This window comes from Planococcus citri, chromosome 2 (genome assembly GCF_950023065.1).
Source record: "Planococcus citri chromosome 2, ihPlaCitr1.1, whole genome shotgun sequence".
NCBI classification, from domain to species: domain Eukaryota; kingdom Metazoa; phylum Arthropoda; class Insecta; order Hemiptera; family Pseudococcidae; genus Planococcus; species Planococcus citri.
Window position 1 is genome coordinate 59,563,305 of NC_088678.1, and position 27,485 is coordinate 59,590,789.

The window sequence follows — 27,485 nt, forward strand, 5'->3', positions numbered from 1 at the left end:
CCTATTACAGCTACTCAGATTTTTGCTTCTTATTATAAAAGGCTGGTTGCTTGTGGTGGTAAAAGGAATTTCCATTTTCCCCTGAAGAATTCACATTTTAAACTTTAAAGTGAACAGGTATGTAGGTAGGTGGGTAGGAAGTAGGAACATATTGGATAGGTAAGAAAACTGAAGATATTTGAAGTTATGGTTTCGGCAATTTTGCAGTTCATTTATGTATTTACAGTACGTCATAACGAAGAAAATAGTGATTCATTTTCTTATTAATATCTCATGAGCGATGAAAAAAAAAACTGCCGAGGATTCATTTTGAATCCGCAATTTTTTTCTGGATATCGATGTATAATAATGAGATTGCTAGATCAAGGCTAGATTAGAATTTTTCGCTCATCGATAGCTTATCATCGTGTGGTGTCGACTGCCGAATTGACGAAGCTCGAATTATACGTTAATGTTATGGAAATAAATCTAAGATAAATTTTGACAACGCAGCATTTCAGATAGGTAAGATGAAAACCGAATATATCTGCGTGTGACTGCACATTTCACACCAACGAAGCGACATTTCTTTGCGAGTATCTTTGCATTATGCTTTCACGAACTGACGATTGAATAGGTACATACTTTCATTTATAATTTACGTGTTGTGTTGTGTGATGTGTGAAATGTGAATACATTTTCTTCTCTCGGCATTTGAACTTTGAAGACTGACGTCGAAGTAAAATATAAGTTAATTAGGTACCTTCCTTCTTGTAAGCTGTTGAAAATATAAATACGTAAGTTGAATAGGTACCTAGCACCTACCTACTTACATATAATTTTTTTTTGCATTTTTCCAGTTTCTTCATTTCTGTGAATTTTTGTTGAGATTTGGACATTTTTGAACTACTTTGACTTTAAAATTCACAAAATTGCAAGAATGTTACAAAATAACTTGTTAAGATGCTCAAAATTTTTTTTAATAGTTGGGAAATAGATACCTAATTGAAAAGTAGAAAATTTCTAAATGCAAATAGGTTCGTATTTCGAAAATATTCATTTTCGTTAGGTAGTTTTTCAAAATTTTACACTTTACTTTCTCGCAGGATTGGGGGGGGGTGTGTGCATTGACTCAGTTTTGTATTGCCACATTATTTTTCAGCTGAAGAAATCTGATTGAAGACCTACTGTTTCAAGTCCTCCGACTCGATTTTTGAGTTTTCCATCAATCTGAAGTCTGCACTTGAATAAATACTAATGTCGAAATCAACTGCCCAAATCTACTTTCAGTCATGGTGCAAAAACTAAAAAACTGAAGCGAATAATGTTTTGCTAATGGCTCCAAAACAACTGGAAGCAGTCAAATATTAGGTACCTATTCCGAAATAAGGTTGAAATAGGGACAGGAAATTATTTAGAATTAATTTCAGTTTCAAAAAACAAGGTTTTCACGAATTAAAAATTGTTGGTGAATTTTTTTGGACCCTACTTAAAGTTTTAATTTTTTTCAACTCTCCAAAAATTTTGCAAAATCTATTTGGGGATTTACAAAGGGAAAATTGGGGCATGCATCAAGATTTTCTTCATAAATATGTCAAAACTTTTTTTTGCAATTGTTGGGAAATTTGTTTTCTATACGTAGCTGCATTGATTCTGCGAGCTGAGCCAACAGAGTACCATTTTAGCGACCGTAGATATGAAAATTGTTGATTAACCTATTTTTTTGTGAATATATAATCTATTCATTTTGTGGTAAACGTATAGGTAAATAATAATGGATAAATCGCAAGCTGAGCCGCACCCTATACCCATAGTAGAAGTAGTTCCAAAAGATGGAAAACACGAACATGCGTTCATTTCAATGTATACTGACGCTTTGGACGAAATTCTACTCCAGGATGACATCAAAGATTGCAATTGTGTAGTGCTTTCAGTTGCTGGTGCTTCACGAGGTGGAAAATCGTTTCTTTTGAACTTTATTCTTCGGTACCTGACATTTCTGGTAAGATGATGCAAACATTCGCATACCTACATACTCGTAGGTACCTATCTACGTTGGTATACTTTGATTGGTTCGCTAATAATTACCTGGAAAATAGGGCGTCTGAAAACTAACAAAATTCGTACCTATTTTGATAGTTTCTTCTTTTATTTATGTACACATTTAATTGAAATTTTTTTCAGTGCACACCCGATGACCAAAAAACTACCGATAATTGGTTAGGAAATGAAGACGGTACTCTGGAGGGATTTTCCTGGACTTACGGATCGAAACGCAATACAACTGGCATTCTTATGTGGTCGGAAATATTTCGTCTTACTCTACTAAATGATCAAAAGGTGACTGGTGATGTTTTATCTTTGAAATTCAGATACCTACCTAACGATTTTCTGCACACAATATACGATCCCTACAGGGTGCCCAGAAATATCGTGAACTCCTAACAAAGTTTTCTTTCAAATATTTCGGTTGGTGACAGTGAATAATAATAATTATGATAGCGCATGATTGGTTGTTGGACTGAGATGATAACATTCCGCCAATCATATGTAGGTATATCTATTTCACGTTGCCAACCCAGATTTTTAATGAAAAACTTTTTTTGGGGTTCACGATATTATTGGGCATCCTGTACGTGTATACCTATTGATTTCTTTCAGATAGCTGTAATTGTCCTGGATACCCAAGGGATATTTGATAGACGAAGTTCGTTTCGAGAATCGAATACATTTTTCACCCTGAGTACAATGTTAAGCTCAATTCAAATCTATAACTTGAATCGAGATATTCCAGAAGACGCTTTGCAGAATTTGGAAGTAAGTAGACCGTATTGTCAAGTTATTGTAAGCACTCACGCCAGTTGGTTTTAGTTACCTACCTATATAAAAGTTGGTAGTGGTACCTTACCTACCCACTTGATCGTCGTCAACTTTTCAAATTTGTCCAGGAACAAGTCGCCGATAAAGTTATTGAAATGTTGAATTTTATATTTTTTTTTCAGTATTTCATCGAATACGGAAAGTTGATTGTTGATACAGGGCATACTCCTTTCCAAGAATTACTTTTTCTCATTAGAGACTGGAGTTGGATCGCCCAGTACAAATATGGGTCAAAAGGCGGTCAGGATTACTTAGAAGCAGAAGTATTAAAAGTTCGTAGAACAATATTGATTATATAAAGAAAGGACATTTTAATTTTTGTATGAGTTTGGCTCTCATTCTGCAAATAATATCCGTATCATAAGATTTCAGACGAACAGCCTTTCGAACTACAAGCATTGAGAGAAAATATCAAAAAATGCTTCACCGGTATCAGATGCTTCTTGATGCCACACCCAGGCTTAAAAGTTGTCCAGAATGAAAACTTCAACGGAAGTTTGTCAGGTACCTTACTACCTACCTTACCTACCTATATGTACTTTGGTCTCATCTGTCTCTTTTCAAACGACATTCATTTTTTAGTAGACCTATTTCAAAGTTGTAAAACATTTTTTCTTTAAACGCAGATATTGGATCAGAATTCAAGGAAAGTTTAGAAGAATTTGTTCCGATGTTGTTCCCCTCCGGAAATTTAACACTGAAAGAGATCTCCGGCAAGAAAGTTACAGTTGCTCAGTGGCTTGTGTATTTTAAGTGGTACGTCGAACTGTTCAATAGAGAAGATTTACCTGAACCGAGGTCTATGCTTATGGTAAGGGTATTACCTACTAAAAAGGGAAGTATCTATGAAGCAATCTTATCCACGACTACTTATACCTACCTATTTATTATTTTGAATTTGAATTAAGGCAACCGCAACAGCTGAAATGGTATTGACCGTGAAATCTATAAAAGAAGCTTACAACGAAGAAATGGAAATTGTTTCGGAAAACTATACACCATACATGACGCCCGAAGAATTAGAATTCGAACACGAAAATAGAAAAAAAAAGGCTCTGCGGATGTTTGATGAAAAACGTGTTATGGGGGCGAAGTTCTCAGTGAGCCATACAGAGTTGAATTGGAAAAAGTAAGTTACTACGGAAAACGCTTTTGAAATACTATGAAAAGATCGACTTCAAATCTGAAATTAAGTCACTTGAAATGAAATGAAAACTAAAGACCTTGAATTTATGTTTGTTCATATAGGCCATAGAAGCCGACTATCATCAAATAATTTTGAATAATGAACGCAAAGCGAAGGATAGTAACCAATCAGCAGTTACAGCTGGAAAAGAAACATATCATAAGCACATGATGGTAAAGTACGAAAACGCTAAATCATTTCCAAGTTTGAAAGAACTCGAAAAAGAACATATCAAGGCGAAGGAAAAGTCTTTCGATGAATTTTGGAAAGGATTTAGAGCTGGTGGCGACGTATCTGAAATGTATGAAAACATGTTAGAGCAAGTAAGTGTTAACTTATTACGTTCTGCTTCACTTCATAATATTAAAAAGAAATCGAGAAAAAAAATAATAAGTTGCTCTATTGAAAAAATCATTTTTGCACACGTTCTGAATGTTCTACAATAGATTTTCAGAAGTTGTTTTTTTATTTTTATTTATTTCTTTCAACTACCGCGAATACTTAGGTACTTAAATAATAAGAAATTAAATAGGTACCTACCCATTATGTTTACAGGATATTCAAATCTACCATGATTGGTTTAAAATGCAGTGTGAAGTTGAAGCAAACGCTGTTCATGCAGCTGAAGTTGATAGAAAAACCGTAGTCCGTGATGTCATATTAGGTGCTATAAATGGCGCCGTTTTTGTCGGAAGTGCCGTCGGCGGCCCCTTAGGCCACGCTTTTGGCATTGTATGGGGTGGTATAATGGGTCACGGAGTAAATGCCTTTACGAGGACATCGTATTCATCAATATTTCGCCGATGAGTACCTACTTAAATAGGCTATGTTATGTTCAATATTACATATTATAATAAATAAGTCAAATTGTCATTATTACATTTAATTATCATGTCAAATCTTATATTATGCCGTAGCTCACGTATGCTTTTCTACCAATAAATACCTACCCAGTGTTGAAAGATTGTTTCTATTCATTTAAATAATCAACTTTTTAATACGATTTCAACTAGAAGTTTTAAAAAATGTGTTTGAAAAAGAAAACCGCCTAGTTTCCAAGTTGATTTTGAATTGATTATTGCGCCTTGAAAATACAAGCAGGCAACTTTTTCAACGTGTTTTTTGCAGGGTTGTATCTACAAAACTGTTTCTTTTTTCATCTATACAGGGTGTTAAATAAAGCGTGGGCAATAATTTCACAATAGATGCAACTCGAGTAGACGAACAAAAAAAGTTATTATGATAAGTTGCCTATCTTGTAAAATGAAGGCGCTACGTGCTCCGCAAAACTGGAAATTTACCAATTTTGAAAAATTAATCAAAAATAAGAAAACATTTGAATCATTTAAGTGATGCCCCTAACCCATAGTACTCGAGTGGACGAACAAAAAAGTTATTATGACAAATTGCCTATCTTCAAAATTGAAGGGGCAAACCTGATTCAAAATTTCCAAATTTCGAGGGCCCCAAATTTGAATTTTGAAATTGTGCTTGCCCCTTCAATTTTGAAGATAGGCAATTGGTCATAATAACTATTTTTGTTCGTCCACTCGAGTACTATGGGTTAAGGGCATCCTTTGAATCATTCAGACATTTTCGTACCATCTGCATATTAAAGAAATTACCCCATTTTTTAACTAAAATTCACCAATTTTGAAAAATGCATCAAAAATATGATGATGTTTGAAACATTCAAATGATGCCCTTTACCCATAGTACTCGAGTGGACGAACAAAAATAGTTATTATGACCTATTGCCTATCTTCAAAATTGAAGGGGCAAGCACAATTTCAAAATTCAAATTTGAGGCCCTCGAAATTTGGAAATTTTGAATCAGGTTTGCCCCTTCAATTTTGAAGATAGGCAAGGTTTCTTGAAATTTGTGTTTTGTCGTATTCAAATTTCAACCACATCTTGTCTTGATTTATTGACAATTCCTTGCATGCATGGATGAATCGAGACGATTGTGATGGAGCATCAAATACCTATGTTCAATAATTTATATTCATTTCGAATTTTGAACCGAAAATGATACTTTTTTCAAGTGCCATATAGCTTGGATGCCTCAGGCTATTGGTTATAGTGGAATTTTATAAATTATTTATGTTATATGTGAGGGCGCATACGGAAAGGGACCTAACGACCAAAAAAAAAAAAAAAAAGTTCTCTGAAATTGTTGTAGGAACTCTGTAAAGGGTTCCTACAACAATTTCAGAGAACTTTTTTTTTTTTTTTTTTGGTCGTTAGGTCCCTTTCCGTATGCGCCCTCACATATGCTAGTTCAATTCCTTGCAAATTGTGACATAGTTGCTAAAATCGAAATCAAAAACACGCCTCTGAAAATATATTATGATCTTTTGAAAACAACAGTTTTTTTTTCCTTTGATGAAAGGGGAATAAATTTGATCGTTTTGTTTCATTTTTTTAAATTTCAAATGTGTATCCAAACACATTTCGTAATGGTGGTAAAAACGTGAGTGCTAAGACTATCTGGAGAATAAATGATGTTTATTAAGGATAACAGGGTTTTACAAGTAGGTATTACGTATGTACTTCCACTTTTAGGAAGATAATAAATTTTTCTCTCAAAAAAATAAAATAGCTGTGTAAATTTAAAAAAAAATAATAATAACAAATAACTTACCTATAATTAAAAAATAGGTAAGGAAGGAATATGGCAAAAAATAATTGGGAACTTTCATGCAAAAAAAAAGTGTTATAAATTGTCAATTTTAAGTTACAAAAATAACAATAAAGAACATACAGAATTTTTCGACTACCTCTCTAGTTTCAGTTTTTCCCCAATTACGTCGTCTCAACATAAAGATTACCAGAGTGATTAATACTGAAGATGTCACGAGGTGGTCTGGGTGGTGGAAGGTCTGAGCTGAGCGGTGGGATACGAATTTTTATCAGCACCTTTGATGATTTCGGTTTCAGAATGGATAGGTAAAAACTGTAGGTGACCGCTGTAAAATGCAACAATGAACCTGTAAAATGGAATTGCGCAGTTGATATGTTTTGCTCAGTGTAAGAATGATTAGGTACCTATTCTTTTATTACTTATGTATGAAGTTTTATAGCTCTAATTGAACTTGCTTCCTATTTTGAATAAACACATTTAATTTACGTTCAATAGGTATGTATCTCTTTATTGGTATACCTGTATATGAAATCGAGAATAATGCAACCGATATGTCCAGACGATTATTATCCAACACAACGTAAGAAAATATCAAAATAAAACCAATTATTGCCCACAAGCCACTGAATATGGAAAAATATAGTATGCATCTCACATTTATCTGAAATTTAAACATTCAAACGATTATGTATCACCTACAAAAATAACACTACAATTATAATGATGATCTATTAATAGGCAAATTATTGGTACCTACCTACCTACATTACATATATAGGGTGTCCAGAAATATCGAGTACCCCTAAAAAAGTTTTCTACTAAAATACGTACTTTGGTTGGTCATAGTGAATGATAATAATGATAGCACATGATTGGTTGTTGGACTGGAGAGATAACATTCCACCAATCATATGCATCTATTTCACGTTGCCAACCTATATTTTTAATGAAAAACTTTCTTAGGGGTACTCGATATTTCTGGGCACCCTGTAAATAAATAAGAGATAAATAGGTATGTATAGGTAGGTGTTTTTAAAAAATCTTACCGATTTTGTATCATACTTTTTCCCAATTTCAGGGAAGTATAATAATGTGAAGCAGGAAACAAGAACACCCTTGATCATTATACTTAAAAAAAATAGTGCATAAGGGCCTGAAAACATACGTAGGCACATAGAAGCTCATGATTCAAGTTTCAACTAATACGAAACTTTCATTTACCCAGTATAGTTTATACAATACTTACTCAAACCATAACTAACTCTCGCTTCGCTAAATGTCATTAAAGCAGCATGAAACCAGAAAACCTGCGAGCATATTTGAAAATTTTAAAAACTAAAGCCTAACTATTCATCATAAAATGAAAATTATTTTATTTTACGTGTAGTTTGTCACTGATACCTACACCTACTTACCAATGTTGCGTATAATGAAAATAAGGTACCTCCACGAAGACTTATGAAACATAAGAATTTCTCAACGTGAAGCATACTGCCCTGAAGGTGACAAAAAATCATACACGATCAGTGCCCTATAAGGAACAATCAATATAATAAATTTCGTAATGGTGAATAGAGCACTTACCGAAATTCGCGCCATGATGAGATGGTTATATATGCTGCTCAGGTGCTCAATGAAACAGAAGATATACTTACTGCGAAGAAAATAAAGTCACATGTACTAATTAAATTTTCTCATGAAATCTGGTTAAAAATGTACTCTCCTAGGTAATAGTGAATTTATGTTACGCATGGCTTGAGTTTATTCAGATTGGGGAGATGATGCGCAAGAGAAACAAAGTCCATTTCCCATTTCGTGCTTACAGTTTTTCAATCTACAAAATATTCGTACCTATCTCAACTTTCAGATGTACTCATAAACGTTATCAATTTTATTGGAAATCTCCGGAAAGAATTAATTGACCTGGATCAATTTTTAGCCAATAATCATTTCTGCATAGTGCATATGCAGTGGAATATTTTCAATTCGGTGTGGCTACAACATTTTCAGAATTGGTCACAGTTTTTATTTTTAGAACGTCTGAAAAACCATAGCGTGGCTTGGAGAAAAATAAGAAGAGGAAAAGTTGGAAATAAACATCTAAGTACCAGAAATAAATTTTAATCTTTCAATTTGAGCATTGAGTGTAAAAGTGAATATTTTGAAATTTCTTTATAAAAAATCTTCACGAAGTAAGTGGATACCTACCTAGTTATCTAACTGCTTTTTTTTTTTTTTTTTAGAAAATTTTCCAAATAAAAAACAGAATCTTCCTGATGTGAAACATCTGTCATTATCGAAACGGCTAAACATGCGTGTCTTTTCTAAATGGTCACTGGTCAGGTAGTGAGTTTAGAAACCACTGTACGTGCATCAATTTAAATTCATCATCTCGCATCTCCCTCTCCTTTAAAAGCATTATTAAGTAATTTTCAACGAGCAAATCTCAGAAATGATAAGATAAAAAACCATTATCATTAAATATTACATTGATATCCGGTAATTCATTCAAGTTTAGAACGGAAATTGAGAAACAACAGGCATAGGTGCAGGTAGAGAAAGAGATACAGGATATCTAAGAAAAGAATATTAAGAACCACTAAAAAATTACAAATTTTCATTTTTCCTTGATGTTACAATATTTTTATAATTTTGAAATTTAAAAAAATGAAACTCTGTGCAAGTGTGCAATGACTCATATTATGATCATGGTCGAAGAAATTTTAATTTTTATGTGTATCAAAATTGTAATAAAAAGGAGAGTACTGCACTGAATAGTAATCAACGTTCTCGGAAACGCAGTTAATTGGTTAACGATAGCAATTAGGTAGCGAAAATGATGAGATTGACGATTGTACCCTAACGCAAATTGGTTTGTTGATAAATTTCTGAAGTTATTTTTTTTTTATGTTTTCCTTTTCAACAATTTTTTTTTATCATCATTATTTTTATTAAGTATTAGGTACACTTGAAAAGGCATTCCTTCATTTTGTTGATATTGATAGGCAGCCAATTTTGAACTTTTTCATTCAATTATTCGTTTTTGATTTTGTTTTTTCATCGGGTATTCGTATTTTTTCAAAGTTCAAAGTTCCAAAATTTGAATTTTTTTATTTTTTTTTTTTAAAAAATGTATAAAATTTATCAATTTAAAATGATTGGCACTATCAGTATCAATTTATAAATGAACGAATAGTCATTAGTTGAGTAAAATGTCTTCATGATAGATGAAAACAAACCTAAAACGAATTAAACCAACGAAAGAAATTTTCAACATTCAGACCGAAACTAAAAAGTAAAAATTAAAGTTGTGAAAGTTGGAATATTTTGGGGATGGAAAAAATAAAATCCAATATTTATGAATTCAAAATTAAATGAAAGTCAGTACCCAATACTTAGTTCATACTTGGTAAAAAGCAATTAAAAAAAAAAAAAAGACTTTATGAAGATTGAAAAAATGTATTCGGGCCGGACACTCACGTAGATGGCGCTAGTGTGCCCATTGTTCTAGAGTTCAGACGGGGCCACAGACTTCTATGTATAAACTAGATGACGAACTCCGTGTGAAACACACGGATGCGTGTAGTATAACGCGCCCCTGCAACGTAGGTCAAGAAACACCATAATAACAATGCGAGTTATATGAATGCGCGAGTAGTATACAAACACGGTTTCTGGGGTGGTTTTGAATTAATCCCACATTTCTGTACATATTTTTTCGTTTTTGTGCATATTTTTAGTGCCTACGAACAGTCTATTACCAAGACGTGTATGTTGAATAAATTGCATACTCGACAGTTTCAAGGTGTGTACTGTGTTTTAAATTTTATCAACTAAGAAGAATGAAAAAATTGAACATGGATAGAACTTGAATGTATTTATTACGAAACAAAAAATTTGAGTAGGTACATTTGTTAGTAGGTAAGTATATATTACATATTTTTAAAAATTGAAATGTATTATAAAATATGGCTCAATAAAAATTAAATAGAGTTGGAAATTTTATTTTTCATACATTTGTTTTATCAGGTTTTCCATTTCTAAATCGTCATCTTGAAGTTCTTTTAACACAAGCTTATGTTCATTTTCTGTCTCTGTGTAAGTTTTACATTTGCAGTAACATTGACCATATGCTCCGCATTTGAAGCACCCAACAGCATCCACCTCAGTTTCATTCAATTGGAAGCATTCTTTTCCACAACAGTAAATTGGTTTTCTCAATCGTTTACGTGTACCTGAAGTTGGTTTATCTGCGTTTTCATCTGGTAACTGTTGATTGTTTTCAGGACTTGTAGCCTGTTCATCTGTGTTTTTATCTGTCAACTCTTGATTGCTGTTTTCAGGATGTTCCTCATTATTGATCCATGTTCTATATTTCTGAACATTGATGTAGGCACATGCAAATGATAAATGGTTACCAATTGGATGATGAACAGCTACTTTACAATCCAGGTAATGTGTTAAAAAGGGTAACTCCTTTGTAGGTGGGCAGTTTAGGCTGTTTAGATCAATTGTTGTTCGGTTTAAAAGCTCTTCTAAAGCTTTACATTTTTCTTTACCTTTTAAGTAAATTTTTGTAGCATGAAACAAAAACAGTTTTATAAGTTTCACGACATGATGTAGTTGCATATTGCCATCTTCCCACTTTAGTCCATGGTAATTTTTTTGTAACCATGCGACTTCTTTTCTTCTTACCTCTGGAAGTTGGGTGATTGAATATGGAGGACTCACTATGAAACACGTTGGATCATCTTTTCCATCTCTGGATACTATTGCAAATTCTTTGATTATAAAATTATTTAATTGATCTCTAAATCCCAAGAAATCAACAATGAACTCCCTCTCAAAAGCAGAAGTAGGAGGCACCCATACTGATGGAAAAGTATTTTTTTTCTCCAATTTTTTATCGCTAGATCCGAATCCTTGCTCTTGTCTTTCTGTATCATTTAATTTCTGTAAGTTTAAAACAAATCATTAGTGCTTGAGTTAGCAAAAGTTTTCAGAAATATTAAGGGAGGATACATCAAAACATTGAAAAAGCAGATACCATAAATAATAAAATAAAAAACTTAGTTCATCTATAGTGATACTTACATCACTCTCTTGTAATTCAGGATGAAGTATTAACTCAATAATAAGTTGAGCTACCTTGTCACCCTTTTTGATTTTAAAATCTTCATTATTATGATTGTGAATAATTATTTGAATATTTCCCCTGTAATCTTCGTCAATCACGCCACCTACAGAATTGTAAGAGAACTTTGTTTAAGAAATTCATTACAATAATTTAAAAGATACTTTAGTTAGATAGGTACCTACCTCCAATATCAATAAAGTGATTTAGTGCCAAACTAGATCTTGGAGCTATTCTACCATAGCAGTTGTTAGGCATTTGAAGTTGTAAATCTGTTTTAATTAATTCCCTTCCTTTTGCAGGAACAATATAATCATATGCACTAAATTAAAAAAAAAACATTTGAAAAAATAAATCAGTAGGTACTTTAAAAAAGAAGAAAGGGATATGAATAAAAAATTTTAAAAATAGGTATATTGGAAAAAATCAGCAAGACTTGAAAAAATAAGTGTGTAGGTTTAAATAAAGAATTGAAAAAAAAGAAGAAATAAATATAGTAGAAGAAAAAAAATTACATACCTCTTCAAATCATAACCAGCTGATTTTAAAGTTGCTTTTGTTGGAACAAATGCGTTTTCTGACATTTTTACAAATTTTAATACATTAGCCATGGTATGAAAAAAATATTACACAACTTTTTTCAAAAATACCTGATCACAATTGAAATGTTTGAAATTTATATAAATTCACTTCAAATTAAACACACTGAACTGTCTAAAATACAGATACTGGTATAGGTAGGTACTGTGTATTTGCAAGGCTTTATATACTAGAAATCTTCAGTCAACTTTACATGACCTCAAATTTTCCCCAGAAAATTATTTCATTAAATCCAGTAAAAATTACGATGAAACAGATTTTCGTAAGTTTATTTACTCAACTTTCATAACCTTACCTACATACTTTCAATGATGCAATTTTTATGATGTAGGTATTATAGGTGATCATCAAACTAAAGAAAACCAAGTCTTAAAACAGGTTCAGAATAGACTTACATTTTTTTATTATGTTGCACTCTCGGATGTTGCATTTTTTGTGCATTCTACATACCTATATCTTAACAGTGTTTAGAAGGTTGTTATAGTTACCTACCTTGATTATTTTGTTTTGCTATAAATTAGGCAAGAACAGTATTGCACAAAGTGAATCAACAGACATGAAATATAAAATAGGTACCTTGCACAAAATTTATGAGAAAAAAAAAATCCGTTCATTTTAGTAGGGAGAACGACTACAATTTATAATATAAATACGAGAATGGACTGTATAGTAAAATTAATTTCTGTGTTGTTGTTAGTTTGGTGGTGTTTGTATAGTAATTTCGTGATACCTATCTTATTATTTTCATTTTTCATCATGTCTTCTCTAGATATAACTGAAATTTTCAACACTTTTTTAACAAGAATTTTTGATGGTGAACTTTATATAAAAAAGTTGATTTTAAGGAAGCCATTTACTCGTACAGAATTCCAGGAAATACTAGAGAAATTTAAGGACCTAAAAATGAAGGAACTCATTCCATTTGAGATGGAGTCTGCTGTTGAAGGTTGTTTGGAAACTCTGAGAAAAGAGATGATAGGTAAGATGTGTGTTGTTTTTTTTAAAACTAAATTATGATTTTTATTCTAATAATTTTAATTTGAATAAAACTAGTAAGCATATATTTCCTACGTAACATTTGAACCAATGCATACCTATACCCAGTATGCTACGTTGTGGTAACCATACTGGTTACTGTAGACCTATCACTGGCCAACTCTCATGCATGTTGTACTACATTGCTAGGTAGTAGTGGGTGGATTGGATCAGCCATTTGAAATGTCAATGTGTATAGGGAAACTGGTCCTAGTTGCTAAGCAACGCGACATAAGACTTGAACAGGATTGTGAGTGGTGGAACTGAAACGCACATGGTTGTCTGTCCCACCCCATAATTCTCCGTGCTAAATTTCAACTAGACACTGATTCGTTTTTTTTTCTTTTTATTATTGATTTTAGAGGAGGAACGGAGAATTGTAATTCAACAATTTGAAGATTCTATTAAACGAGCTGTGGAGTCTGCAATGAAACTGGTCTACTCCCCACATACAGAGGTACCATCATATTCAATATGATTTTTAAAAAATTATTTCATCATTGATTTTTCAATATTACAAGTACATTTTATTCATATGTAGGTACCTACTCATTTTTTTCTTACTGTTACTATTTTATTCATGGTGAATTTGTAATTATGCACTATACCTAATGAAAATAAAATTTTTTTAAAACAAATTTGTGCTTTTTTTTCAATTTGAAAATAACACAGACTGATATATGTGTAGTATACCTACCTAAAAAAAGTTCAATTTGGACATGTTCCTGATACATAAAAAATTTTCTGTAACAATTTTATAGTTTATTGATGATTATGGAGTACATTTTAAAAAAAAATACATTATCATTCTTAGCTTAGTCAACATAATCGGATACATTAATCCAACTGTTTTCTGATATAGGCAAACCCAGCCATTTCACTCTGATTTTGTTATTTTTTCTTCGAATTATCTTCTCAATTAAATGAACTTGAGGGTGTTTAGCTTTGATAATTTCTTCACGGTAAAAAGATCCTTGTATAGGTTGTTTTCTCAAATCTTCCAACACGTAAGTAGTAGGATATGATACATTTTGAATTTTTTTTATTCTAAAAACTTCATTTGAATAGTTTTGATGGTAGGCCTTGTCAAATTTCCCACGAGAGAAAGATATCCGAACTAGGTCATTTTTTTTAAACTTTTCTGATAGATATTTTCGTTTTGGGGCTGTGTTTTTCAAAATATTTTTCAAAACATCAATTTCATTGCTAAAATTGACATCTATAGGTCTGTATTTGGTAGTGTGATGAATAGTTTTGTTGTACAAATCAACAACTTCAGGTAATACTTTCAGGTATCTAAAAGAACCCTGTTTAGCCATTTCTTTATAAAGAGCAGTTTTTAAGGTTCTTATCACTCTTTCTACAATTGAAGCTTTTATTACAGAATATGTACTGTAATGATTAATATTGTATTTTTTGTAAATTTTTTCACATTCTCTGTTGAAAAATTCTTTCCCATCATCAGTTTGTAAATTTTTTGGTGGGTTTGCTCTGATGAATATTTTTTCTAAAGCAGATGTTACATCTGTCATTTTCTTGCTTTTCAATGGTTCAGTATATACCATTTTAGAAAAACAATTTATGACAACTAAAATATACATGTACTTATTATTTATATTAGCATATTTTTGCATATCTATCAAATCTGCAGCATACAAATCATACAAAGATCTAATTTCTACACGTCTACGAGTATAATTTTTTCTTGCTGGACTGTACAATTGATTGATCAATTCATTTTTAATGCTTAAACCCATGACAATAATTTTTAGTATATGTACTCTTCCTGGAGTTCTTCTAATATGGCATTAATTTCGTTTGTTATTTCACTAGATGTATTTCCAGCTTGCTTTTCAGCATGTAATATTTTCAAACGAGAAACAAGTTCGTTTGGATCATTAAAATAAATTACATTAAATTTCTTATTATTTGATACCCTGTATCTGTAATGAGGCTGAGGAATGATGTTAAGGTTATGTTTGATTTTATTTTTCTTCAATTTTTTTCTATTTATATTCTGACGATTCAGATTTTGTATTGATGTAGTCCTTGAAGTTTTTTTAGTGTTATAAGGATGGCTTGATTTATGTCTTTTCAAACCAGAGCCTTTTTTATTTATAGAAGATGGACTCTCTAAATTTTTGAGAGGTATTTGAAGTTGACTGTGATGTTGAGGTTCCTGATCAAAAACTGTACCCTCATTTATTGAGGGAGTGCTATAAACACTTCTTGTTCTAGGTGTTCTTTCAGGGGTAGAAACATACAAATGTCCAACAAGGCTTTTAAGAAATTGAAATTTATCAGAACGACTTCCAACATTCTTCCAGGCTCCAGAGCTGTTTTTTACAGCATCTGTACTGTATATTATTTCACGATAGCTTTCCAAATCATCTCCAGTGTACAGATTTTTATTTTGATCAATTGATTTACTTGTTAAAAGATATTTCAAGCCTGGTGTTAAATTGTGAGACCACCTCATGTGTTAGAATGGACAAGTATTAGAATGGTCAAGTGGTAGAAAAAGAGGGAAAAAAAGGGAAAAATATTTTTGTTGCCAATGCCAACCCACTTTGTTTGGAGAAGAAAATTTTGTAAATTAAAATGAAAAGAAAAGCCCAAGTATTAGAATGGTCAAGTTGTAGAATAGTCAAGTATTAGAATGGTCAAGTGTTAGAAAATGAAAAATACAAATATCAGGATGGACTCGGAGAATGTGAGAATTAGGCGAGGCGAAGCCGAGCCGTTTAAAATTTATATTTCATTCAATGAGCATTACTCCCCTTGGTGAGTTCAGACGGAGGCTGGACATTACCGTGTATGTAGACAGTACCTGCGGTAGTTTCTAAAAAACTGTACTCACCGAGGCCGAAGGCCGAGGGAAGTTCACAGACATAGTATGAACAACAAAGCGACCCGCGCAACCGAGGCGAAGCCGAGGTGAGCGGACACAGCGCCCCCCAACCCTGAAAACGGCTACCCTTGTACCCTATTATCCAAAAAAGTACTAAGTCTAAGTACCACTTCCTCATCCTCTTATAACAGATTGCTCTTTTCCCCCTATTTTTCAAATACTTGACCATTCTAATACTTGACTATTCTACAACTTGACCATTCTAATACTTGGGCTTTACTTTTCATTTTAATTATTTTACAAAATTTTCTTCTCCAAACAAAGTGGGTTGGCAACAAAAATATTTTCCCCTTTTTTTCCCTCTTATTCTACAACTTGACCATTCTAATACTTGGCCATTCTAACACAAGAGGTGGTACCTTAAATTGTATGTTTTATTATCATGAGTTATTAGATAGTCATCAACAACTACAACATTTTTTTTCCCTATTGTAAATTCTTCAGTTGTAGGGTTATATTTTAATCCATAGACACTATCTGCTAATGGTGGTAATCCCTCAATTGTGATGGATGGCTGTGGTGAAGGTGGTGGTTGAATAAGTGATGAATCGTTTATTATTTCTTCAATTTTGGACTGGGACTTGAGAGATTGTTGATTTGATGATTGATTAGATAATGAAAGAGTCACACGTTTATTTTCCCCCCTTTTTTTAGAACTGTTTTTAAATTTGATTCAATATTTGTAAGAGGTCCAACTATTGGTTGTAAATTTTCTTGAACATGCTGAGCTGTTTGTTCTTTAATTAATTTTAATGCATTAAATTTTTCTTTGATATCTTTAGCTACTTCTAAAATTTCACTTTTTTCCTTAATTTCTTTATTTATATTTGACATGCTATCTGTAGATATCATAGTGTATGTATTGAAAAAATTTGATTAATAACAGTGTTGATTCATTGATTCAAAATAATGAAGTGATGAAATGATGATCTCAATTTGCCATTATATACATTTTTCCCATCTGTATCTATGATTATGAATCCATAAATTTTATTCCACACATGCTTACATATGTTTTGAAATTTTTCAAATGATATGTTATCTGTACTCAAATGATCATCATAAACATGTTTCAAATTTAAAGCATCCTGTTTAAATAAAACCACAAAATTTGCATTGTCTCTAATTAGTGACTTACTTATTCTGGCATAACTCTGACATAATAAGAAACATGATATGAATTTATGACGACCCATGGAAAAGTATTGTCTCAATTTTTCATTTGCTTCATTTGTTGAAGAAATATCATCAAAAATTACAATACTATGACTTTTACAATTTTCTGGGCTTGGTAAATCTTCACAATTTGAGTAACAATGAAAACCAATTTCTGGGATCAATTTGAACACATTTTTTATTTTCTCATACTTAGTTTGATATAAAGTTTTACTGATCAAATATACATGATCAAATTTTAACCCATTTTTATGGCACAATAAAGTTACAATCAAATTAGTTTTTCCACACCCTGACTTTCCAACGATCAACCCTCTAATTGAATCAGGAAACAGTAGACCATGGATTTTTTGTGATTTTGACATTTTTTTTGTCATTTTATTTTCAAAAACAGCTATGTTGGTGGGCAGTTTTGTAGTTTGCTCAATTATTTTGAAATCACCATTATTTGATAACATTTTGAAATTTTTCCACCTATAATGGGTGAGAAAAGTATAAATACTGTTACTTTTCATCAAGTTAGTTCATTTATATATGAATTGTTCAGAGATATGTTAGATCACTCTTCTCAAAATAAAAGACATCAAACTGGTGAAGGTTTGATAAATACAATCATAAATAAGCTACCATTTGAATTGCATTACCCAGGCTACAGATATTTGGGTCCAGGTACAAAACTTGAAGAAAAGTTGGATCAAAATATTTCTGGAATAAATCCTCTAGACGAAGCAGCAAAATTACATGACATTGCCTACTCAAAACATCAAGACCTGGAAAGTAGACACAAAGCAGATAAGGAATTGGAGTATAAAGCTTGGGACAGAGTTAAAAGTAAAGACTCAAATTTTTCTGAGAAAGCAGCAGCTTATTTGACAACAAATCTTATGAAGATTAAAAGAAAAATTGGAGCAGGGTTGAAAAAAAAATCCTGCCAGCGTAAAAGAATCAATCAAATCAATTGTGGTACTCGTAAAATTAAAGGTAGAGGTTTAACCTTCAATCAAATTGTAAACAAGGCCCGCCAAGTTATTAGAAGGTATCCTAAAGATAGTCTTGAAAGTCTGGTTGCCAAGTCATTAGGTACCGTTAAAAAATATAAGGTGAAACAGACACGTTCTCGTGTTAAACGTGTGATCCCAGTACCTAAGACAGGCGGAGCTATACCACTCATACCTATATTATCCGCTTTATCTCACGTAGGAACGATAACTGGTGGAATTTCTTCTGTGTTGAATGCAATACGTAATATTCGTTCAGTCATTACGAATCAAAAAGGTAGCGGAATCAGTAGTAAATTTACACCAGTTAGTGTTGGACAAGGTCTTACCATTGGACCATATAAACGAGGTTTTGGATTATATACATTACGATGACAAGCAGGAGGGCTTCAAGATTGCCACCATCTAACAAACCTTTGGATTCAACTCAGTTGTGGCATTTAATAAAAAAATTCAATGTCAATCACTTTAGAGGAATATTTTCTAGAGATAGTTTACCTAAACAGCCTAGAAAAATTGAATGTGGAATAGTGAATTTAGATGCTTATAAAAACAAGGGAACTCACTGGTGTTGTTATTATAAATATTACAACACCATAATTTGGCATGACCCCATTGGAAACATATCCCCTCCTTTAGAAATGATTAAATATTTTAAAAATAGAAAAATTATTTATAATCATGAACCTACCCAAAAAATTAATTCGGTCAATTGTGGTCATATGTGTATTAAATTTCTGATAGATATGAATAAAAACCCCCTAAAAAAATGTCAATTGATTACTCAACTATGTTAGATAATTTAAGATTGTGTATCAATTTTATTGTAATTTGTTGTCATGTTGCGAAATGTTACATAAAAAATTGTACAGAAAATGTTGTTTTTTATTTTCTTAGTATGCTTCTGGATATTATACCAAGCTAATGTGTTTTTTTGTGATCACACTTGGTGTAATTAAATTTATGAACGATGATTTTAAAATCTCAGGTGTTTACTAGTTTAGAAAATTATTTTCTTGAAACTGGTCTATTGCTTAGCACAAATTTTACCCCAGTTTTACGTATTATACATCAAGCAAAGAAGAATGAAATTTTTGTATGGACGATTACAACAGAAGAATGGTTCATTTTAATGAGAAAAAACTGTCAATTTATGATGAAATTTTTCAACACTTCTTGTTCTATAGCTGACACAGTTGAAAATGACATGAAAATTGGCAGATATAAACTACATTTCAACTTTGAGACTAGGAGTATTATTGTTGAGGGAGATGTAGAAGACAGTCAACCTTTTACACTAACTCAGAGTCTATTTTTAGAAATGATTCAGTACTATGATATTCTGACTTCACATTATGAAGTATTGAATAAGTATCATCTATATGCCAAATTTGTATTCTCTGAAATGGTGAAATTTTTTTTGAAAAAGAAAACCTTCAAAAATTTCAATAAATCAACTCCATCCTCAATTACATATGAAGATATAGCACACATTGAACCCTCAAAGGTTACATTATTTCGCAATCTAGATACCATATTGTGCAAATTAATCTTCACTGAAATTAAAATAATAGCCTCAGAAAAGGTATATAAGCAAGTAACTATAATAAAGACTTTTTATTCTAATGTGTGGTGTGGTAACGAATATTTCATCTCGTTTCTGTAATAAGTTGATCAAGAAATTAATTTAAAAATGTGTGCAAAATTACCAAACGATAAAAAAATTGTATTCTGCGATTTCTCCTACTACTATGGATTAAATCACACTTTAGTTGTGAAGGAGATTGCAGCTATTAGTCTGGATGGAAGTTTCAGTCTGCATGAAATTTTGCTTCCTCCATACATTCATTCCTGTGTGAATTATGAGCAAAGAAATGCAAATGAATGGTGCACACGAAACTTGGGAAATATTCCATGGAATTGTGGATTGAAACCATATGACTCAGTTATGAATGATGTCATGAAGAAAATCAACAAATACAATCCAACATTGATCTATGTAAAAGGCGTGGAAAAATGTAAATATTTACAAAATTTATTGAATAGCGAACACTTCGCTGAAAATCCCTTTAACCACACCTCAAATCATGAGAAGTTTCCCATCATCAAAGAAATGCAATCAGAATTTTTAGAGATGCCATGTTTTCCTGATCTGAGAAAACAGTTCCCAGGAATAGCCCACTTATATGGATCCTGCTACTTTCATACAGAGGGATGTGCACTTTTAAATTTAAAATTAATAATATTTTGGTTCTTTGTAAATGTATACCCTTTTTATAATAAGTAAATTGTAATTAAAATTTTATTTTAAAATGATCAATTATTGATCTCAGATAAATTTTAGTATAAATAGCATAATTCTAAAGATACCTGTTCATTCTAAACTTAGCATTTCTGTGAAATATTATTGAAAATAAAAAATTATGAACACATCACGTAGTTTCATTATTAATCATAACCAACCTTTGATTGATTATCAAATTTTCCCTGCAATACATTTGGAACCTCAAAGAATGTATGAAATTGCTCTAACATCTTTCTCATATATTGACACATTATCCAGTAATTATAATCCAAGCCCTCGAATTTCAGACAACCTTTTTCCAACACCACCTCCATCACCAACACATCACTCCTCAAATAACCAAAATGACAGATCTAATTCCCATAATTCAAATAATCAGTCTGCTAGCAATAATTCAAATGCAGTTAATCAATCTAATTCAACCCTTAACCCTCCCAATTCAAATTCTACTTCCAATTCTAGTAATTCTTCATCAGTACCTACACTACCATCTGATCCTCCGCCACCGCTGCCACCATCATCATCATCACAAACACTCGTGAAAGAAACATCAACAAGTCATCATCAATCTGAAAAAATTTATTATGTACCAAATGATAAAAAATTACCTGAGCTCGAACAATCAAAACAGGTAAATGATTCAAAATCAGCTGAGCTCAACCAATCAAAACAGGTAAATGATTCAAAATCAGCTGAGCTCAACCAATTAAAACAGATAAATAATTCAAAATCAGCTGTGGTTGACCCATTGAAGCAGGTAAATGATCCAAAATTATCAAACCAATCAAAACTAAATCAACAGAAAGGTAAAACGAATGCTGATGGTGAGGGGGATGAAGAAAGCAGTGATGATAATGATGACCAGGCACCAGATGAAAATGGGGAGCAAAGAAGAAGAAAACGTCAAATAATAACCCCAACTTCAATACCATCCTCAACTTCTGTGATAAAAACTATAAATATCACATGTGATCTCATTTTTCCTCATAGTTATATTAACAGAGAACAGGGAGAACACACCCGCATATTGTATTCTTTCATGACTTCATTCCGAAATACTGGCAATTTAGTAGTAAAAGAACCAAAACAGCCTATTTACCTACCACTAGCAACAAATCGTGAGAATTCAGATAGAGATAAAATTCTGTCTAGTTTCAGTTTACGAATAGAAGACGAACATAAGCATTTACTTAATTTTAATAATAACTTATTTACGATAATTTTACATTTGAGGAAAATTCCTCAGGAAAACAGATTGCATTTTTAATGACACATGATTGTGTATAATCAGAAAAATAGAAAATTCTTGTCTCAAAATCACCAGCAATTATTCAAAGGGGCTAGTCAGAGGAGTCAATCTCACTTTAAGAAAAAACGAGTCAATCCTATAAAACACAGACTTACAAAGTCAAATTTGAAATTTTTACATTCCATTGGTTTGAAAATAAGAAGTCCTGTAAAAGTGAACAAATTGAAAACTCGTAATGATTGATTCAAACAGTTTAGATCTTTTAGAACCAGTGACTTTCGATGATTCAGTTGAAAAATTCACTTACCTCACATTTAAACCTTATAATAGTGGGGGACTAGGGTACTCAGATGAGATCCGAATTGGTATCAATAATCGTGATTTTATAGTGGCTCCTCATGTATCATATTTATGTATATCAGGACGAGTACATAGAAACAATAGTACAACATTCATTCATGCTATGCCTTGGAATGGCTTAATGTACTTATTTTCCACCATAACCTTTGAGATTAATGGAGTGCCTGTTGACAGAGTTCATAATGCTGGTGTAACCACTACAATCAAAAGTTACTTATCTAAAACTGTCTCTGAAAGTAAATATTACGATTCATGTGGTTTTAATCATATGTCAAATCCATACACATCAGCATACAAAATAACAAGTTCAGGTTATTTTCAAATTTACCTACCTGCTCGTTTTATACTGGGCATATTTGAAGACTATAGAAAACCATTTACAAATTGTGTGCTAGAATTAATTCTTTCGAGAGCTAAAGATGATAAAAACGTCTTCATTCATCCTGGACGTGCAGCAGCAGCAGCAGATACTGATATCACTGCTGTTGATCCAACAATAACCCTGTCAGAAGTTTCTTGGAAAGTTCCTGTACTGAAATTATCTGACTCAGCTAGATTGCAAATGTTACAAACAATGAAAGACAATCGTACAATATCAATTCCATTTAGAACTTGGGAAATGTTTGAATATCCCACCCTCCCAACAAGTACTAATCATAGCTGGACCATCAAAACATCTCATTCACTACATAAACCAAGATATGTTATTGTAGCTTTTCAAACAGATAGGCGTAATCTATACTCAGCAAATGCATCCCTATTTGATAACATACATTTACAATCTTTCCAACTTTCTTTAAACGATGAAAAATATCCATATGAACCACCAAATTTGGATGTGACAAATGTTCAACGTGATCTGTTATACCACATGTTTGCAAATTTCCAGGTTTCCTATTATAAAAAACCTTTTCCAGAGACTTGTTTTTCTGCAAGTGATTTTCTAGGTGATACTAGTGCATATCCAATTCCTATGATAGTAATAGATACCAGTAAACAAAAAGAGCAAGAGACCAATGTATCTGGTCCAATCAATATTAGGTTAGACTTTGTCTGTTCTTCTAATGTACCAGCAAATACTACAGCATATTGTCTTATTATTTATGATAGATGGTTTGCTTATTCCGCATTTGATGGAAATATAAAACAGATATTGTAAAGTAAATACTTACCTACCTACCTACTTACCTACCTAACAACCAACAAGTATATTTTTGAAACAATTTTTTTTAAACTACAATTTCATGTAAAAATAGAAAAATGAATAAATTACACACAAATAAAAATAACATTTTTATTGATCAATCTTGTTAACATTTATATACATTTCTATACTCGTAATTTCAATCATCTTATTTAATAAATTTTATAAAAGATATTCTGCTTGTTTAATACTCTTTACATTATGTTTAATCTTACCATCCTTATCAATGACATACTTTAGACAGCATACCTTTATATTTTCAGAGTGGTTTGAGGAAAAATGTTGAGTATATGGCTCATAACAATCAAACATATCAGGGGGATAAATTTTAAAAATAGATCTGACTGAACAGATGGTACAAAACAAATTCAAATTTTAAAGGTTTTGTAAAAATTTGTACAGAGTTATAACTCTGGCAGATTTGGTCTTATACCAAAAATTTAAGTCATATAACTGTTTAATCAGATGCTTGAAACATGGTTTACACAATGTCTCAAGCTTCCGATTCTCACAGGTGTAGTATGACTCAGTGAGACATACATTCATCTGTTTATAGGGAGTTGGATTTTGAGCCAAATGTTGAAAAATGGGACTAGTTTCCAAAGCAAATATTTCTACTGGGTGAAGAGTAATGTGAGTACCATTAAAAGTAGAAATTATCTCTTCCAAAGAATTGAATTTTTTATAATTGTTAGTTCTGATTAATTTGTGTATTTCATTTACCGTGAGTTCTGTTTCCATTTTCCAAAATAAATCATCTGTTCTGTTTACAAAATAATACTGCCAATTATTAATTAAATCCATTCTGATTGTAGTAGGCAGCTCTCCCAGGGTTTTGAAATTGAAAATTTTGGGACATTTGTACTCGTAGGTTATTATTTTGGCTGCTTCTTCATAGAGGTTGGTTGAACGATTCAAAATGTTACAAGCACTGGCAGCTATTGACGAAGACAGTGAAGAGGATGACGAGGTGGAAGAATTTGATGATGATCGCGATGATGAAGTTGATTCAGACATTATTACAAAAATTTTACAGAAATAGAGTTTACTGAAAAAATATTTCCAACACTGATTTACAAGTACAGTAAAAAAAAACTGATTAACAAACGAAAAAAAAAACTTTGAAGAGCACCGTCACTCAAGAGACAACAAACACAGGCAAGAGTTTGTAACCGTTTACATTTTTGTTGTTTAAAATCACCCGAATTTATACACGTAAAATCCATGTTCTTGAGTTGAAGGGAAAGTGGAATTTTTGTTTATTATCTGATTTTACTCATTGTAAAAATATAGCATGCAAATAATTGCATAATTTACGTAAATAGGGAACTTGGCTAAGCATAAAAATATGATGAATGAATGTTTAACTAGGTAGTCTACTGACTGCATTTTCAATTTATAATGCATCATAGTTGCAACCTCGTTCCCAAGATACTTGATGGTTCTCTTAGCTCGTAAAATGAGCTGTTATAATAGGTATCCGATCGCAGGTAAATAATGGGTATGTTTAATTTTATAAACAAGGTGTTTCATAACATACTCAACCCAGCTTTTTTTAAATTTATTTGTTTCCATTTTGAAAATATGTCAATGAAAGGAAAAGCAAGGCTACAGTCAAAAAAAGTTTTCCTATAGGAAAACCTTTTCCAGATACTTGGTTCTCCTTGAGTGATTTCATTGTAAAATTACTCAATAAATTCAACAGAGAGGTTAACCTCTTCAATTTTTTCCATATATAAGATCGTTTTCTTTCGATGAAAATTATCATTTGTGTGCAATATTTTTTCTGTTTAAGACTGTGTGAAAATTTTAATTTGAGTATTTTATAATTTTTAGCTGTGAATTTTCAAGAGTGTTTTTTTTTTTCAAAAGTAATTGTTTTAATACCAAGTGTTTTTTTTTCTATTTCAAAAGTAATTGCTTCAATATCATAAAAAAGTATTAAATTGTGTTAACTAGAGATTTTTTTAAAAAAATAACTTCAATTGTGAAATCATGAATTCATCTGCTGTTTCTTCTTCAACCCAATCATCAAACAACAACAGTTTCAGAAGGGTAGTTAAATCTAATAGTGCATTTATTGCTATTAGAATTATTAATAAGGAAATGACAATGGATGATTTACGTTCAATTCTGGAGATGACAAGTGTCATGAAATGGAACTGTAAAATTGAAGAAATTGTAAGTACTTATCTAATTCATTTATTCAGTACTACTTTTTCAAATCTGAAAGTGATTAAATTTTTGATTTCTTCCCAATACTTTTGAAAGACCTAATTGTTTTTCTTTTATAATTTCAAAATTTTCTGATTTACATTTTAGACACATACTAACCTACATGATTTTTTTTTTCAATTTCTAGAATTTTTTTTACAACTTTTTAAAATAGTATTTTTTTCAAATTATAGAAACCAAAAGAACGAATAATCATTCTTGGATTTCCTTTTGCTATTCATGCAGACACTGTCTTAAATAATATGACTTCCATTTCCAAAATAAATATGAAAAACTTTGTTGATATTGAGAAAGTGGACTATTTACCTCTGGAAATGAGGAATAAAATGGAAAGTTTTCGTGAAAAATATGCAACAAAGGTTAGTTTTACTTGAGTTGAAAATAATAATACTTTTTACCTACACTAAATTTTAAATTAAGAATTATTAATAGGTACTTAATATTAATATAAATTTAATAATCAATAGGAATTTGAGTGTATATACTGTGATGAAAAATTCAATTCAAAAACTGAATGGAAAAATCATGAAAAAACTAGATCTCACTTATTGAAAACAATTGAAAAAAATCAAGAAAATGACAACAATAATGATCCAAAATTTATTTGTATCCCCGGAAAATCTGCTTTTAAAAATAGAATTTCTACATTAATTTTTGTTAATCAAGAACCTGAGTTCACCATACAACATTTTTTTGATAAAATTAATCCTTCTCTAAGTCAATCTTTGACAGAATTTTTAAAAAATGATTCCTCAATCAAATGTAATTTTAATCTGTTTTGTTGGTATGCCAAAGCTACTGATGAGAGACAGTTATTCAATTTAAACACCTCTAACATTACATTTTACATAAATGAAGATATTCTTAAAAAAATTCAAACAGAGTTGGTTTCACAGATAGATATTCAAAATGATGAGCTTAATAGGGGTGGATCTGGTTGGATTTTTGAATCAGTCTCTGAATTAGAGGTTCGTATCAATAAAAATGATCTTATGAATAAAGGTGGCAAGTTTATTGATTTACCCAAACCATTAAAAGATAAAAAGGCTGTTATAAATGTTCAAAATAAAGATGAGAAATGTTTTTACTATTGCATTTTATCCAAATTTAAAGCATATAGACCACATATAGCAGAACTGTATCATGATTTTGAGAAAAAATTAGCCAAGCGTAATATCAAATTTGATTTTAGTTGTATAAACTATCCAACTACAATAAAGGATATTCAAATTTTTGAGAAACATAATAATCATGTATCAGTCAACGTTTTTATCTATGAAACCAAAAAAATTTCTCCAATAAAGGTATGTGATATGGAAAAAAAATTTCATTATGACCTATTAATGCTGAAAAGTAAAGGTGGCAATTATCATTACACATACATCAAAAATTTCAGTAGGCTAGTTTCTTCTCAGTTACATAAAAGAAAAACAGCAATAGAAATATGCAAACGTTGTTTAGTATTCTTTGCTGGTCATAATCGATTTGAAAAAATAACAGAGCATAAAAAATACTGTAACCCTCGTTCAGTAGAGCCATCTTGGTTTGTTATGCCTAGTGGAAACAGAACACATTTATATTATAAAAAT

General features: G+C 31.5%; 3 protein-coding genes across 4 annotated transcripts; 2 read left to right on the top strand and 1 right to left on the bottom strand.

The window, feature by feature from the left end:
* Nucleotides 1-1,753: 1,753 nt before the first annotated feature.
* On the top strand, nucleotides 1,754-5,001 carry LOC135834113 (atlastin-like). Its single transcript, XM_065347951.1, has 9 exons — nucleotides 1,754-1,981; nucleotides 2,164-2,319; nucleotides 2,641-2,796; nucleotides 2,982-3,131; nucleotides 3,225-3,363; nucleotides 3,486-3,670; nucleotides 3,768-3,988; nucleotides 4,108-4,368; nucleotides 4,601-5,001. Exons 1-8 carry the CDS (start codon nucleotides 1,754-1,756, stop codon nucleotides 4,112-4,114), a joined length of 1,242 nt encoding a protein of 413 aa, XP_065204023.1. The 3' UTR covers nucleotides 4,115-4,368; nucleotides 4,601-5,001.
* A 1,535-nt stretch (nucleotides 5,002-6,536) lies between these two features.
* LOC135836827 (uncharacterized) lies at nucleotides 6,537-8,435 on the bottom strand. 2 transcript variants are annotated; one of them, XM_065351874.1, is made up of 6 exons: nucleotides 8,274-8,435; nucleotides 8,105-8,185; nucleotides 7,936-7,996; nucleotides 7,736-7,842; nucleotides 7,209-7,350; nucleotides 6,537-7,035 (listed from the first exon to the last, which is right to left on the bottom strand). In XM_065351874.1, exons 1-6 carry the CDS (start codon nucleotides 8,286-8,288, stop codon nucleotides 6,851-6,853), a joined length of 591 nt encoding a protein of 196 aa, XP_065207946.1. In that variant the 5' UTR covers nucleotides 8,289-8,435; the 3' UTR covers nucleotides 6,537-6,850. The 2 variants fall into 2 exon arrangements, with proteins under 2 accessions (XP_065207946.1, XP_065207945.1); XM_065351873.1 differs by having other exon boundaries at nucleotides 8,105-8,220; nucleotides 8,345-8,433.
* Nucleotides 8,436-22,332: 13,897 nt separating this feature from the next.
* Nucleotides 22,333-23,616, top strand: LOC135834114 (uncharacterized). Its single transcript, XM_065347952.1, has one exon. It carries the CDS (start codon nucleotides 22,333-22,335, stop codon nucleotides 23,614-23,616), a length of 1,284 nt encoding a protein of 427 aa, XP_065204024.1.
* Nucleotides 23,617-27,485: the final 3,869 nt, after the last annotated feature.

Bases quoted from the DNA above. Each gene is read 5' to 3' on its own strand.
- LOC135834113 (XM_065347951.1), top strand. From the start codon at position 1,754: ATGGATAAATCGCAAGCTGAGCCGCACCCTATACCCATAGTAGAAGTA. The intron at 2,320-2,640 runs GTGACTGGTGAT...GATTTCTTTCAG, and splicing joins CTCTACTAAATGATCAAAAG to ATAGCTGTAATTGTCCTGGA. The intron at 3,671-3,767 runs GTAAGGGTATTA...ATTTGAATTAAG, and splicing joins AACCGAGGTCTATGCTTATG to GCAACCGCAACAGCTGAAAT.
- LOC135836827 (XM_065351873.1), bottom strand. From the start codon at position 8,206: ATGATTTTTTGTCACCTTCAGGGCAGTATGCTTCACGTTGAGAAATTC. The intron at 7,843-7,935 runs GTAAGTATTGTA...GTATGTTTTCAG, and splicing joins GAGAGTTAGTTATGGTTTGA to GCCCTTATGCACTATTTTTT. The intron at 7,351-7,735 runs GTAAGATTTTTT...TTTAAATTTCAG, and splicing joins AAAAGTATGATACAAAATCG to ATAAATGTGAGATGCATACT.
- LOC135834114 (XM_065347952.1), top strand. From the start codon at position 22,333: ATGATTGATTCAAACAGTTTAGATCTTTTAGAACCAGTGACTTTCGAT.